We start from the raw sequence: 14,565 nt of genomic DNA on the forward strand, positions 1-14,565 counted from the left end.
TCTATATTGGTGAAGAACATTTTTATTTTTCTATTTTTTGGGCACCAGAAATTGAACCAGGGGGTGCTTTACCACTGAGCCACATCCTCAGCCTTTTTTTTTCTCCATATTTTATTTAGAGACAGGGTCTTGCTGAGTTTCTCAGGGCCTTGCTAAGTTGCTGAAGTTGGCTTTGAACTCACCATCCTCCTGCCTCGGCTTCCCAAGACACAGGCGTTCACCACTGTGCCCATCCGGTGAAGAATACTTGCAGAATGCACAGTAGGTCTTTCCTGGTATTAATTTTACTATGTGCATTACGCTTAATGGAAGTAGAATTCATCGTGCCATGACTTTCCTGACAGTGGTGCTAAAGAAGAAGAAAACACCGACCAGGTCCCCCAGCCACGTGCACTTCGGGAGAAGTTTCCTGGCACTAAGAGCAGTGGTCACAGGGGTCAGACCCCGCCTAGCTGTGCACCACCAAAGTCAGTCTGCGGCTTGCATCTCTGTGCCCTGCAGAGCTCGACACACAGCAGCTCAAGACGCACCAGCTGGTGCACAGCACCAGGGCCGAGGGTGGAGACCAGCGGCCTGGAGAAGGGAAGGCTCGTGGGAGACATGTCCACCGCCCAGGGGAGGGCTGGCCAACAGCCCGCTGGCCAGCCACACAGGCTGAGTTTCTGACAGTGAGGTTAGGGAGCGGGCCAAGGAAGCTGCCAAAGGAATTGCCTCCTTGGCCATGATGTTCTAGGATGCCTGGCCTTCATCCCTAGTCTCATGACCTGAACGCCTAAGAGCCCTGTCCCTCCAGTGATAAGTGACAGAGGTGGAAGGAGCATCCTTCGCTATTCATCACAAGCCCTTTTTCAACCCCACCTGAGCTTAATGAGGTCGCCCTGGGAAAGCCCCTCAGGATGGGGATGTTAATCGACAGGGGAACCTACCAAGGGATCAGAGAGCTAGAACTTTCAGCCCCACCCCCATCCCTGCCCCCTACCTCTGGGGAGGGCAGAGGGGCTGAAGATTGGGTTGATGACCAATGGCCAATGTGTAATCCGTCATGCACACATAACGAAGCCTCCACAAAAAAAACAATAGTGTTGAGGGAGCTTCTGGGTTACTGAGGGGCAGGGAAGGGCGCACCTGGAGAGGATATGGGAGCTGTGCACCCCATTTCCTGCACCCTGCACCTCTCAGTCTGGCTGACCTGAGCTGTACCCTTGTACAAAAACCAGAAATCTAGTAACCGAAGTGTTTTTCTGGTCACCTCTGATTTATAGGCGATCAGTCAGCAACACAGGTGTTAATCTGGACATTCAGTTGGTGTCTGAAGAGAGGACAGTCTTGGGGACTGTCCTCAGTCTTGGCTCAGCCCTCAACCTGTGGTATTTGATGCTAACTGTGAACAAATTGTGTCCAAATTTAATTGAATTGCAGGACACAAAATTGACGACCATAGAGTTGGACAGTTGGTAGGTGTGAAAAAAAATAACCCACACTTGGTGTCAGAAGTATTGTGAGTGACCATAGGTGGGATAGGGGTAGATCACCAGGGGTAGATCATTGGGTTGATGACAGCACAGAGTGGGGGGAAGGGAGGGGCTGGGAATGGGAAAGGCAGTAGAAGGAATCGGACGTAACTTTCCTAAGTTCATATATGAATACACGACCAGTGAAACTCCATACCACCAAGTTCAACCACAAGAATGGGCGATTATGCTCCATGTATGTATAGGTCCAAATACACTGTACTGTCATTTATAACTAAAAAGAACAAAAATATTTTTTTAAAAAAGAAGTATTGTGAGAAATTAGAGAAAAACATTGGGCTTCCTTCTTTTAAAGATCCTTCCCAACTCCAGGATGTCAAGGTCTGTGGTTCTCATTTTAATTAGACAGTTCAAATTGACTTTGGGAAATTCGGCCTTTACCCACGCAGAGGGTTCCCCTCCAAGAGCTCATTATAAGATGCCTCTACACAGGTGGAGCTTGGAGACCGGCATCCATGTCTCTGAACTGTGACAGGAAGTCCCCTGTCCCCTCCCTAGGTCACACACTCACCAGTTCCAGAACTGCTTTCTTTCAAAATAAACTCTGGGCTCATGCGTGTAGAACTTCAGGAGGATCTCAAGAACTACAGAGAAAGGAAAAGCCACTCGGCTAGGAGATGAAGGGGTTCTTCTCATCCAGGGCAATTAACATGGCGTTGATTAGAATGACGACATCATAAACCCAGACAAAGATCATGCCTTGGGGGGAGAGAGAGACCCTGTCACCCCGCATTTCAGCGAAACTAGTGCGATCCTCTTTAGGGCCCTACCTGAGAGACTTTATTTCTCAGCATCCCCAACACACACCACTCTTCACCCAGAAAGGTTCTAGCAGAGCTGGAATTCATCTGCCTCTGCTACCCTGGTGCAGCCTTCCTTTCCCAAGAGAAACCAAGGAGGGAGAAAGGTGCAGCTTCCCCAGGCTCCCCTAGGGGGCAGCACCTGGGTCAGATGAAAGCTGAGGCAGAATCATGGGGCAGAGAGGTGGTTAGGGTTCAGTCCAGGATGTCCCCAGAAAAAATCGCAGCCTTAAATAAGAGAGCTTCAGAAAACCTACTCCCCATGCACACCTTCCAGGTCTAGCTTCCTAAGTTTGGAGACAAAGTGGGTGAACAAGCCAGCCTGCCAGCCCCGCTTCAGCTCCCCCTCCCAGCTCCTGCACAGCTGCCCCAGGTGTTCAGGTGCCCCAGGGAGCCTGCCATACGCACAGGTAGGGGACAGCATGGAGAGGCCACCCTAGTGTCCTCCCCTGTGAGGAGCACTTCTGTGATTCAAGGTTGGAATCGACAGAAAAGAGTCTCCGTGTAAAGATCTTTGATAAATTCCAAATGCAGGCAGCTAACAGGGACATTCACCTGTCTCAGGGGCTTCGGAGCCATTTGCTTTTATAAAACATTAAATGTAAAGAAAACAAGAGGCCACTATGGCTGAGAAGGCCGCACACATTGAAAGTAAGGCCTTAAACCAGGATAAATGGCTCTTTTCGGAGGCCATCGGCTAGAAAATTAAGGGATACACAGTCCTCCTTTAGCAGTTATCCCAACAAAGCTGACTCATCAGTCCTGACCATAATTCACAGAATCAAAGTGCCAGGTTTGTGTCAACTTCGTGTTTACGCTGGTGGGACCAGGACCTCCTGAATTCAGAGAGGGGTCAGCTTCCCTGGCTCAGGGGAAGGTTGTGGTTGCATGTTGCCTAATGCAAGTTATTGAGTTGAAGTTGCATTTGTTAATTCTAAAATATGGAAGGAAGTATGGTGTTTGGTCCACTTGAGGATTCACTCAATAGAGTATCAGACTTTGTTTCTTTTTTGTGGCACTGTGGAAATGTGAATGAGAACAAGTTGGTTACATCTTTCAGGTGGAAGCATTGTCCGAGGACGCACTCATCAAGTTGGCCAAGAAGCCATTTTGTGAAGCCCCTGTTGTCTCAAGGCTTTTGACGATGAATTCATGTGTGGAGACGGTAATTCTTCATGGACCTTTGCATTTGGTGAGTCACGGAACGTATCTGAGTAGATCATCATTTACCAACATGTCCACAATAATCTCACATATTATGCATAACAGGTCATGGCTGGGTAAATATTACCATTTCCTTATTTTCTTTTAAGAAAAGTAATAATGACATTACATTTTCTCCTTTTTTTGCCTTGAAGTATGTCAGTGTCTTAACCAAGCATGATTGTTGGTAGGTAGGCTAGCAAGAACTTGAACTCAGGGATTTTACTGTCATGTAAATCTATTGTTTTTCATTGATTTCTATTAATATATCCAGGTTGGCATCCATTACCTTTTAAGCATTTCACTTTCCCAATTGTGGGCACCCTGACAGCCCTCAACCTTCTGTAAGCACAGACAACTCTATAAGGAACCTGAGGATAAATTTCCCTGTGCATGTCCCCTTGTGAAACTGCTTAAGCACCACCTGGTTTACACACAGGTGGCATTTCTAGATCAAAGTGTGCATGTTTACTTCTTTGACTAAGCACTGCCAGGTGGCTCTTCTGAATAGCTCTACCTGTGGCCAGGATTGTATTATCTAGCTTTCTAACTTTTGCATGTGGAGTAGATACATAGTGGGAGCACACTGTTTTTGTTGGTATTTTTCTTGGTATCTATTCTGATGCTTTTCACTGGGGGATTTTCTCCTGTGAAAATGGGCTTCCTCTGGATGCCTCTGCCCATTCCTCTACTTGACCTTATTTTCTTCTTCTTTTTAAAAATTTTTCAATGTGACTTTTTAATTTTAGTTTTATTAAAGACATTGTCCTTTGCTTGCATAGTCTATACCTAAACACTAATCCTTGCTCCAAGGCCCAGCTTGCTCTCAGCTGCCCCGGGAGGGGAACGGTCTTTGGTGATAGCCAAGAGACACCCCTGTAGGGGGCACAAGTGCTCTGGCCCTCTGGTGTCTTGTCAGCAGTGCTTCCCATGCTCACAGAGGGTTTCAGACATTATAAAATTGAATGAGTTCATTCAGAAATTAGAAGTTCTATTGAAAGATATTTGCATGAGCCAAATAAAACCTATTTCTAGGCATCCTGGTGAAGACAAGGTTTTATCTTTATGTCTATGTTTTTTTCTATGTTTTGTTGTTGTTGTTAGAATGAAATTCATATGTTGCCAGACCATTCTAGCAGATGTGTAACTAGATGCCATTTAAATTACCCACTTTTAAATGGTAGACATTTTTTTAATGAACACTGCCCGTCTGCACCTTTTTTAAAAACAGGACTGGGCTGAGAAGCCCAAATACCAATGGTTAGCTGGAACATATTTTTCATTTGGCCTGTCAGTATTCCCTGAGGTCATCTGTGCAATCAGCTTCGTTACTCCTGCTCCCTCACTGGATTTCATAGAAACCATATGCTATGTATGAATCAGAGACACCAATCCCTGATTAGATGCTACCCTACTTTCTAGAAAAGACTGGGCACACCATGAGTTGCACAATGATGGGACCAGGGTCCAAAGGCTGCTGAGAGGGAAGGACTGGTTGTGAATGCATTTTTGAAGGCTCCAAGCTGGAACTCTAGAGGCACCAAGCAGGGCAGATGCTGGTGGGGGTATTTGGGTAGTTGTTGGTGAACACATGCACACCTGAGATGGGTAGGCATGGAGGAGAAATCAGCAGCCCATAGGGCTTTTGAAAGTGATCTTATGTGAAAAGAGGCTCAGGTATGGGCACAGGAAATGACATCATTGCCTTGACAATGGATCAAACAGAACATGGAACCCTGGTATCCAGGCACCCACTTAACTGACCGAGCTCATTTGGTTGGAGAAACTGGAGTGAGAAGGATGTTCCCCTGTCCTTGCAAACAATGCCGAGCCTCAGGCTCCCAGGAATCTCAGGGGGGCCAACTAGCCCTTTTGTGGATGCACTGGATGAGGCTTCAACTTAGACGCCAGATCCTCTGGCAATTGTCGCAGAGGAGCTCAAGAGTAACAGTGAGTAGCACAGGGCAGGTGAGCCCAGCAGGCCCTCTAGTCTGATCCCTGATGAATGGCCCAGGACTCCTATTCTGACTGTGTGTGTGTGTGTGTGTGTGTGTGTGTGTGTGTGTGTGGTGTGTGTGTGTGTTTGTACTGATGGGAACTGTCCCATTGTGCTTTGACTCTAGTGTATTGGCACAAGTCATTTTTCTGTTTGTCACCATTTCCATTTTGAACCCACCATTCTTGGTCCCAACCCAGGGTGAAAATGATGAGAACACGGAGGAGCCCTTCAGGGTACAGAGCCTTGAACCTTACAGGCAGGACCAGATTAGGAATGAGCTCCTGCCTGTCATTTGTGGGAGGAACCTACATTTCAGCAGCAACATGGGGTTAATCTCCTGGGATTCCATCCCCACCCAGCAGGTGCTGGATCTCTTGTTCCCAAGGTAAGCACCAGACCACCAAGCCCAAGTGTGTAGCCCCCTCATGCCTGGGTCTTGGGGCTGCCATGTACCTCTCAGGGACCCAAAGGTTTGTGATACCTAATGAGATAGAGGACCACACTCATAGTGGAATTTCAGCCCCGAATGTGACGAGTCCTGGAGGTGCCTGCCACAGCCTTGCAAGGGGAGTGAACTTTCCCTCTTAGGCAGAGAAACCATCCTGACTCCAGCTGATCCACAGAGGTCTGTGGAGCAGTCCCCACACACCTGGAACCACAGCTCAATGGTGTGCACTGAGCTCATTCCCAGGTGGACTCAGCGAGGCCAGGTGGTCTTTCTGGTGTGATATTGGCTTCTTGAAGAACGTAGATCTGTGCCAGAAGCGTCTCAAAACTCGGGCCTTGGGAAAAGCACTTTTGGGTTAATAAAGACATGTTAGTATACATAGTGGGACAGAGCGTTCTAGCTGGGACATAGCTGGACAGGGGCTTTGGACATGGCAGCTCCCATACCCAGAGAGATGTGGAAATCAGCAGTTTGGGCTCATTCACTGATGAACATGGAGAAAGCACCCACTGTGTGAAAACACGTTTCCAGTCACATTTCATAATTCAGTGAAAAATGGAGTGCAAATGACCGCCATTGTGTCCCTTTTCATGGGGGTCAGCCTAAAACCGCAGGTGCCATGAGTACATATCCTACATGTGACTGCATCCCTGACTCCATGAGGCATAACTGCACGTTGTCCTCTTCAGTGACTATGGTGGACCCCTGGACCAACTTCAACATAGAATGGGCTTGGGGTCAAGAGGGTGGGCTCCTGTTTCCAGAATAGGGACCTGCAAGGTGATTTGACTTGGGAAGGCTGAGGAAAGACTGCTCTCCCCAATTCTGTGTTCTGCCTGCAGTGTAAGGTGTGGGGCTTCAACAGTAGGAGGGGTAAGGCGGGGAGTTGTAGGTAGTCATGGTCCACTGGGGAAGCCCCTGGGACAATGGATCCCCCCACACCACACCTCCCTGTTCTCCCCCAGGGCCACAGAGATGTGGTCTGCACTCATGGGAAAAGAGAGGTCCACCGCTACTCAGGGGGACTCAGTGAGAGCTCACAGAGAATGAGGTAGCATTGCAGCCCACGCCAGGGGAGGAAGTGTCTCTTGAGCCCTGAGAAGAGTGGGCAGGAGGACAGACACTCCTGGAAGGTGCATTCCAGGTTGGAGAGCACGTAGCCAAGAGGAAGAAGAGTGTCAGGCCTGCCCAGAGGAGGGGAGAGCTGGTCATATCATGGATCTAACGCTCCTTCCTTGAAGGTTCTTTGCCTGTGGCAACCTGTCCTGTCCCTGCCTGTACAGCCACTGTGTCTGGTCTGAGGTGGACTGGTGTGTTCAGAACCAGGGACAGTTCAGAAGTGTAGGGTCAGAGGTTTTCTCTGGAGGCCATGGCGAAGGCAAGGCCAGGGTTTTGCTGACTCCACACCTGCCTCCCCACAGTGCCTCACCTTCCTTCCTGGGGACCTGGATTAACTTCTACACCGAGGCTTCCCATCAGCCTCCAGGCTCTCTGAGTCTGCAGCAGCTGCTGCCATATATGGGGCTCTTGCTGGTTGGTTTGTACCTGGAGCATCAAACATACCACCTCCTGGCCACAACTGAAGATGGCATATCAAGCCAGGCAGCGCCTGAGAGCCAGGCGGACCGGGGTGAGTACCTAAGGGTATATGAGGAGAGGTCTGACTCTTGTCCCACTGCAGGGAGTCTGTATGCCTGGTGTTGGGCTGGAAATTAGGATAAGCCTTTGTCCATTCAGGAAGTGACCCCAGTCTGCAAAGAGGTCCTGTGTGGGCTAAGGGCCTGAGTTCTTCCTGGCAGCAGGGGTATTATCTGTCTGTGGGAAGGTCAGGGCAAGGCAGTCATGTTGGCATCTTTTCTCCTCTAGCTACAAGCTCAGTTTCTGTCACGGCTCCTCAGCCAACCCCAGAGCCAGAGCCTTCTTCCAGGGAAGGGGCAGAGCCAGAGTCCAGGACATCAGGGGTCTCCACTCGGTACTCCCCACGGCCCCAGTACAACAGGCGGGTGAGAGGCAGGTGCCTCATTCACGTCTACCTGGAAAATGAAATGACAACACAGTATAGGAGCATCCTGGTGAGTCTTCGAGCAGGGGAGTCTCCTGGGAGCCCACAGTGGGGAAGACCGAGTCCACAGCAAACACCTTGGACTAGGCCTGTCTTCTTGAACTAGAGCTTCTGGAAGGTCAGGAAGGAGAGCATAAAATGAGGAAGAGGGAGGCGGGAGAGCAGCAGCATGCCAGGTCTGGGTGCGAGTGGGCCTGAGTGTTTTGGGGTGTGCAGGTCAGAAGTGCAGGAGTGAGTGCTGGGTTCAGAGGAGGTCAGAGAAATATCGAGGGTACAGGCCATCCTCTACTGATCTTGGTATTGAGGAGGAGTATATTGAACCGTGGAGGTTGAAGCAGAGGAGTTGGCAGTCATTTTCTTGTGTGTGGGAGGGGATATGTTGCTGGTTGAAGGGAAGGGAGCCATTGTAGAATGATTAGGGTGGGTAGGTGTGGGTCACAGACAACTGGGGGCCTTGGAGGCGCCCATTAGTGTCCTAGTTTGCATGTATGTGAATAGAGATTTAGCGGCTCTCTCTGCAGAATTTTCCTGGGTGTGGAGTATCCATCATGAGACTCTGGTGTCCACCTCCAGGGGAACCATGTTGAACCACGGCACCTGCTGAGTCCAAACCTCCTGACACCCCAGCAAGCACTGACACTCTCGAGCCCAGCAGCTTCCATGCCTATCATTAAAGAGTCCTAGTGTGTGTTGTGCCCTGGCTGTCAGGACCAAAACACCTAGGGTTTGTGCCTGGTCCACACAAAAATGCAACTGCATCCCAGACCAGAGCAGGGATATGGAAGTCCACTGGACCATTCCTCCCATCTTGATGGGAGTAGAGTGTGTCTGTACAAAGCCTTTTGGTCCTTATTCCCTTGTCCCTGTAGGGCATAGCAGGTTGAAGCAAACTCTTGTACCAAGATTGGACTAGAGGCTCATAGGAAGACCCCACATGATCACATGAAGGCCTCAGGTAGCAGGGTAACAAGATGGTGCCCTTGTGTTGAGAGCTCTCTTGTCTCTGATTGTCCTTGAGCACTGTCCTCTGGGTAGCTACTCCCAAATTCCCTCTCTGATGAGCTTTCTCCAACCCTGCTCAGGTGACCTGCCAGGACAGCACTCAAGTCATCATCCGCAGGGCCTTAGATGCACACTTGCTCCAGCAGGAGGATCCAGAAAACTACGAACTTCTGCAAATTGTCTCGAACCATCAGAGTAAGTGGAACCATCAGAGGGTAGGGAGCAGTGAGTCACAGTGGGCTCAGGATAACTGGGAGCCAAAACACAGTGTGCATTGACCCAATGCCCAGGAAGAGTATGGTGGGACTTGTGCACAAAACAAAGTGTAATGATGGGGCATAAATCTGCAGGTTCTTCATGTTCTCCAGGAGCTGTGGACCTGCCTATCATGTGTTCTTTCCTTGGCCTGAGGAGGCATTGCAAAGCTATTATCCACAAGGGGCCAAGAACACAGGCTTCTTTGTCTTGTGTTAAAGAAGACAGACAACCACAGGATACCTACTTTGGCAGCCTTTCCTGACCTAGACGAGTACATGAGAAAAGCAGTTCAATGAACAATCATTTCTGGCTTCCAATCTTTCTATTCCTTGCAAACTGAGTCCACTTAGGACCAGAGGCCATTTCTAGAGAGAAGTGTGTGGTAGAATAGAACCCTTCACAGCTTGTAAACCCTTCTTGGAGAGAGAGAGGGGGGGAGGGAGGGAGGAAAGAAGAAGGAGGAGGAGGAGGAGGAGGAGGGGGAGGAAGAGGAGGACGAGGAGGAGGACGAGGAGGAGGACGAGGAGGAGGAGAAGGAGGAATAGAAAAATGAAAATAAGTTGAAGGAAGAGACCATGAATAAGAAGGTCAAGATGACTATTAGAAGAAGCATGAGGAGAAGATGAAGAAGAACAAGAACAAGAAGGAGAAACACAAGCCAAACAAGAAGTATAACAATAAATTGATTAAAAATGTGAATGAGAATTATACTCATGAGGAGGAAATGCAGAAGTGGGGAACTCAAGAGAAATATATTGCTCTGGATGGCACAGCCCTGCTGTGGACATCCTCCACCCACGCTCAACACACCTGCAAACCACACCCTCAAATTAGTGTAGCTTTGTATGAGTGGATGAATCCACTGGCAAGGTGGAGGCACCCACCATCAAGTGCTTTTCCCCAAACCCACCTGTGATCATTGCTGCAGTGGGGAGAAAACCTTGAACACATGAGTCTTTGGGGACCAATCCAGATACAAAGTCTAGCTGTTTGTCTTTGGTGGGTCCAACATGAACTAAGAGGGTCTGGGGTACAAGGGGCTATTTCCTTGAAAGGTGTTCCTGTAGGGGACCTCCTGTGCATAGAGGGTCCTCAGGGAGGAATCAGTGGGGAGTCTTTGGTGGAACAGTAGCTGGATTCGGGGGCTCTCAGGTCTGTGTGTGAGACCTGAGCTGGCAGAGGTTCTCAGTTGTGGGGGATGTTGGGTAGTATATTCCTTGATTGTCACCTACCATGCCTCTGCCCCTGCCTCTCCAGAGCTGAGGATCCCTGCTGATGGGAAAGTATATTACGACCTGGATGGAGGAGTGGATTATAACTTTATTCTTCGGGAAACAGCTGCCAGCAAGTCGTTGACGGTCAAGCCAAATGAGGTAAACAGCCACCTTCTTCAGTCTTTACTCCTGGTGCCACTCCACATCCTCCAAGGGGTCAAGAACCTCAGGTTCTGGATGGATGTTGTAGAATGCCCACAGAACCAACTGCCAGGCTGGGTGGGGTGCAGTTGCTGGGCTTTGCTGATGTTGTCATCCCCCACAGTTCTTGGAGCCTTCTGTGGCAGTGGCATCCAGGACCCCAGCAGCTGTGAGCAGCAGCTCTACAGTGGCTGCAGGATCATTGCCCCAGGCCACCCAAAGCAATGAGTGCTGCATGAGAAAAGTCACCAGTAGCAGCTCCTCACTGCTTCACTCCAGCGAGCAGGTGGAAGACAGCCACTTTGTTCACGTCCTCCTAGAGGGACAGAGCCTGAGGGAGACAAAGTGCATCCTGGTAAGCCCGACAGCAGGGCTGCCTCTGGGTGTCCACACAGCGGAAGGCAGGAGACACAGCCAACCCTGGGGCTATGGTGGGAAATAAAGAAGAGAGAGGTCTGTCTTAAGGGCTTGACCTGAGGAGGGAGAGCATCAGCATGCCCAGCTCCAGTGGTGAGTGGGCCTGTGTATTGTGGGTTTTGCATTTGCAGGCCAGAAGTGCAGACGGAAGTGCTGTGGACAGATGAAGGCAGAGATATGTCTAGGGTGTAGGCTGCAGTGCCTAGAACTTGGTATTCTCAATGAGTGAGGTTGGAGCAGAGGAGGTGGCAGTGATTTGTCACATGTGTAGGAGGAAATGTGTTCCTGGTGGCAGGGAAAAGAACCTTCTTAGCATGACTAGGTGTAGGAATTTGGGGTCGGGATCACCTGGGGGGTCATGCCAAAGCTTCGGAATGTTAGCCTTTGCATGTATGTAAATATGGAGCTAAAGGGGTTCTGGGCAGAATTTCTATGGATGTGCAGTAGACACTCTAATGCTGCAGGTGTCCAGCTGCAGAGGAGACATGTTCAGTGACTGCCAGTGCTGAGTCCAGTACATCATTACAACCAGACCCGCACCGAGCTTCCAGAGGCCAGGGTCTTTCAAAGCTCTCATGAAGCACTCAAGTGCACACTCTTGTATCTGAGTCTGTTTTGTGTAGTGGCAGTCAGGACCAAAATTTTCAGTGCATCTGCCTCTTTTTCTCCTGAATGTTTGACCACAGTCTTCTGGGTAGCTCCTCTAAAAGCCATTCTCTGATGACATTTGTCCCACCCTGATCCAGGTGACCTGTCAGGAGACGGTGACAAGCCTCATCCGCAGGGCCTTGGACCAAAATTTGTTGCAGCATGAGGATGTGGACAACTTTGAGCTGCTGAGTATGATGTCTGAGGATGAGAGTAAGTAGGACAATCAGACAGTGGGGAGACATGATCCACAGTGGGCTCAGGATAACTCACAGCCAAGAGAAAGTGGGCCTTGTCCCCAAAATACCAAAGTGTGGTGGGCCTGGCAGAGACTCTCAGGGGTTGTGGGTGTTTTGTGGTATAATCCTTGAGTGCCACCTAACAATTCTCTCCACTTTGCTCTGCAGAAATCAAGGTCTCTGACCACTCACTGGTGTGTCTGTCCATGAATCCGGGAATAAAATATTTCATCGTGAGGAAACGCCCCCAGGTCAAGGGAAAGGAGGTAAACACCTACCTTATTCAAGCTGTACTTGTGCTGCCATTCCACTCCCACCTGGGAAAATAAGAAGCCTGAGCACCTGGACATATGTGCTAGAAGCCCATAGAGCCAACTGACAGGCTGGGGTGGCTTTCTGTTTCTGGGTTTGCTGATGTTCCATCCCCCACAGTTCTCAGAATCAACCTGCAAGTCCTCCAGGCCGCTTTCCCACAAGCAGGTGGGAGACACCTGCTTAATTCGTGTTCACTTAGAAACACAAAGTCCAAAGATGGCCAAGACTGTTTTGGTAAGCCTGGGAGCAGGGGTGTCCCCTGGTGCTTACACCTGGGTGGGGAACAGACACTGGTCCAATACCATAGACTACTCATGCCCTCTTAAATTTGGAGCTTCTGGATGATCAGGAGGATAGAGGGGAATCAAGAAGGGAGAGGTCAGTGTGAAGGGCTGGAGCTGAGATGAGGGAGAGCAGCAGCTTGTCCACTGCCATGTCTGAGGGAGTCTGTGTGTCAGGTTGCAGCATGCAGTCCAGAAGGGCAGGGGCAGGTATGGGTGACAGATGAGAATAGGATAGGACCTAGGTTGCAGGTTCCCTTGTATGGGATGCTGACATCTATTGAGGAGGACAGCAGTGTGAGGTTCTGCATGTTCCTTGGACAAGGAGCTGAGAGAGTCTCTCTGCAGAGTCGATATGGATGTGGAGCAAGCACATTAAATGTCCAGGTAACCCAATGACCACCCTTGCCGGATGAGGTGCCCTCCTACATCCCAGCCAGCACTGAGCCTCTGGAGGCCAGGAGCTCTTTTGGCTATGTTTCAGCACTCCTGTGTGTTGTCATGTTCCTGGGTCTGTTTTTGGCCCTGGCAATCCAGACCAAAGCCTCTAGGTTTTGTGCCTAGGCCATTCCCAATGCCGCCTGCATCCTCGGGCAGACCTGGGATCTTGGAGGCTATTGTCCCATTCCTCCCAACTTGTGGGATGAGATTGCATCTGTATGCAAGTAGTTGAGTCCTTTCACTTCGAGAGGAGTGCAGCTCCACAAAGAGCAATGGCAAGCCCAGGAAGTCCTATGTACAAGGATTGGGCTAGTAGTCTATGGGAAGAGCCTACACGATGCGCAGGAGGTCACCCTCAGGTAGTAGGGTCATGGATGTTGCCCTTGTATTTAGAGTGGAGGTGCCTCCAGAATGACCCTGCCCACTGCCCTTGAGTAGTCACTTCAAGGCCCATTTCCTGAAGGCCTGTCTCCCATGCTGCTCCAGGTGACCTGCCAGGATAGGGCTCCTGTCGTCATCCGCAGCGCCCTCGACCTACACTTGCTTACTCAGGAGAAACCGGAGGATTATGAGCTGGGCCAAATCATCTCTCACCGTCAGAGTAAGTGAGACAATCAGATGGCAGAGAGTAAGGATCAGGATGTGGACTCAGGTCAACTCTTAGCACCAAAGAGTAGTCTCTTACCCCCAAGAATACTCCAACAGGGTGTGTTGGGTTCTTGCACAAAGACAACTGCACTTCTGCTGGTGGAAGTTCTTGAGGTCTAATAGTGTACCCCAGTGGATATTGCGGCTCCCCACCAGGTGACCTGCCCAGGACATAAACAAGCATACAAAGCTGACATCATTGAGGAGTGAGGAGGAAAGCCTCTTTCCAGGAGCAGTATACTTTCATGGTCTGGGATAGGAGTGGTTTCAAAGAAACGTGGGAATGCATGGGCTAACGATGGAACTGGCATTTTGTGGACTGAAGCAGTACTATTGAAAGCCTTCTGTGTGACCAGAAATCCACTGCCTGGGCAGAGCATTGCCAGGATTCTAGCAAGCAGTAACAGGACGAAATTGGGAAGAAAACACAGCCTGGGAGACAGCCTGAATCATTTGTTTTTGCATAAATTCCATGGTCTTCCGCACCTGAGTCCACTTGCCAAGGAGTGATCACAATAGCCGGGTTGTGATCCCTAACTAAAGTCAGATGAGGGCTTCCTGAGCACGTAGCCACAGAGCTCATCTGATAATAATGCCAGTGCTTTTTTGTTGGTTGGTTGGTTGGTTTTTGTGAGCCAAACACCACAGCATCCATTATCCCAGCCTATGTACACTGAAGACCACCATCCCAATGACTTCTAGGATCACTTGTCTCCTATCTTAACCTTCTGTTAGGTTAGTAGAGTCTATGGAAGAGGAAGTCTGTGTGGGGCCTTGGTAGCCTAAGAAATTCATAGCAGAGATCCCCACATCCAACCCAGAAGGGATGGATAACAGGCTCTAGGTTAGAGGAGGGT

General features: G+C 49.8%; 1 protein-coding gene and 1 long non-coding RNA gene across 2 annotated transcripts; both read left to right on the plus strand.

Annotated features, from left to right (window-relative positions):
- The first annotated feature begins 3,394 nt into the window (after positions 1-3,394).
- Positions 3,395-8,390, plus strand: LOC144369557 (uncharacterized). Its single transcript, XM_078029797.1, has 4 exons — positions 3,395-3,524; positions 5,732-5,919; positions 7,404-7,612; positions 7,849-8,390. The coding sequence occupies exons 1-4, from the start codon at positions 3,477-3,479 to the stop codon at positions 8,148-8,150; spliced, it is 747 nt and encodes a 248-aa protein (XP_077885923.1). The 5' UTR covers positions 3,395-3,476; the 3' UTR covers positions 8,151-8,390.
- Positions 8,391-8,523: 133 nt separating this feature from the next.
- On the plus strand, positions 8,524-12,904 carry LOC144369122 (uncharacterized). Its single transcript, XR_013428576.1, has 4 exons — positions 8,524-9,241; positions 10,562-10,677; positions 10,844-11,997; positions 12,192-12,904. It is a non-coding gene; the product is annotated as an uncharacterized LOC144369122 (long non-coding RNA).
- The last annotated feature ends 1,661 nt before the right edge of the window (positions 12,905-14,565 follow it).

The sequence above is a fragment of the Ictidomys tridecemlineatus genome, chromosome 12, assembly GCF_052094955.1.
Source record: "Ictidomys tridecemlineatus isolate mIctTri1 chromosome 12, mIctTri1.hap1, whole genome shotgun sequence".
In the NCBI taxonomy this organism is placed as follows: Eukaryota; Metazoa; Chordata; class Mammalia; order Rodentia; family Sciuridae; genus Ictidomys; species Ictidomys tridecemlineatus.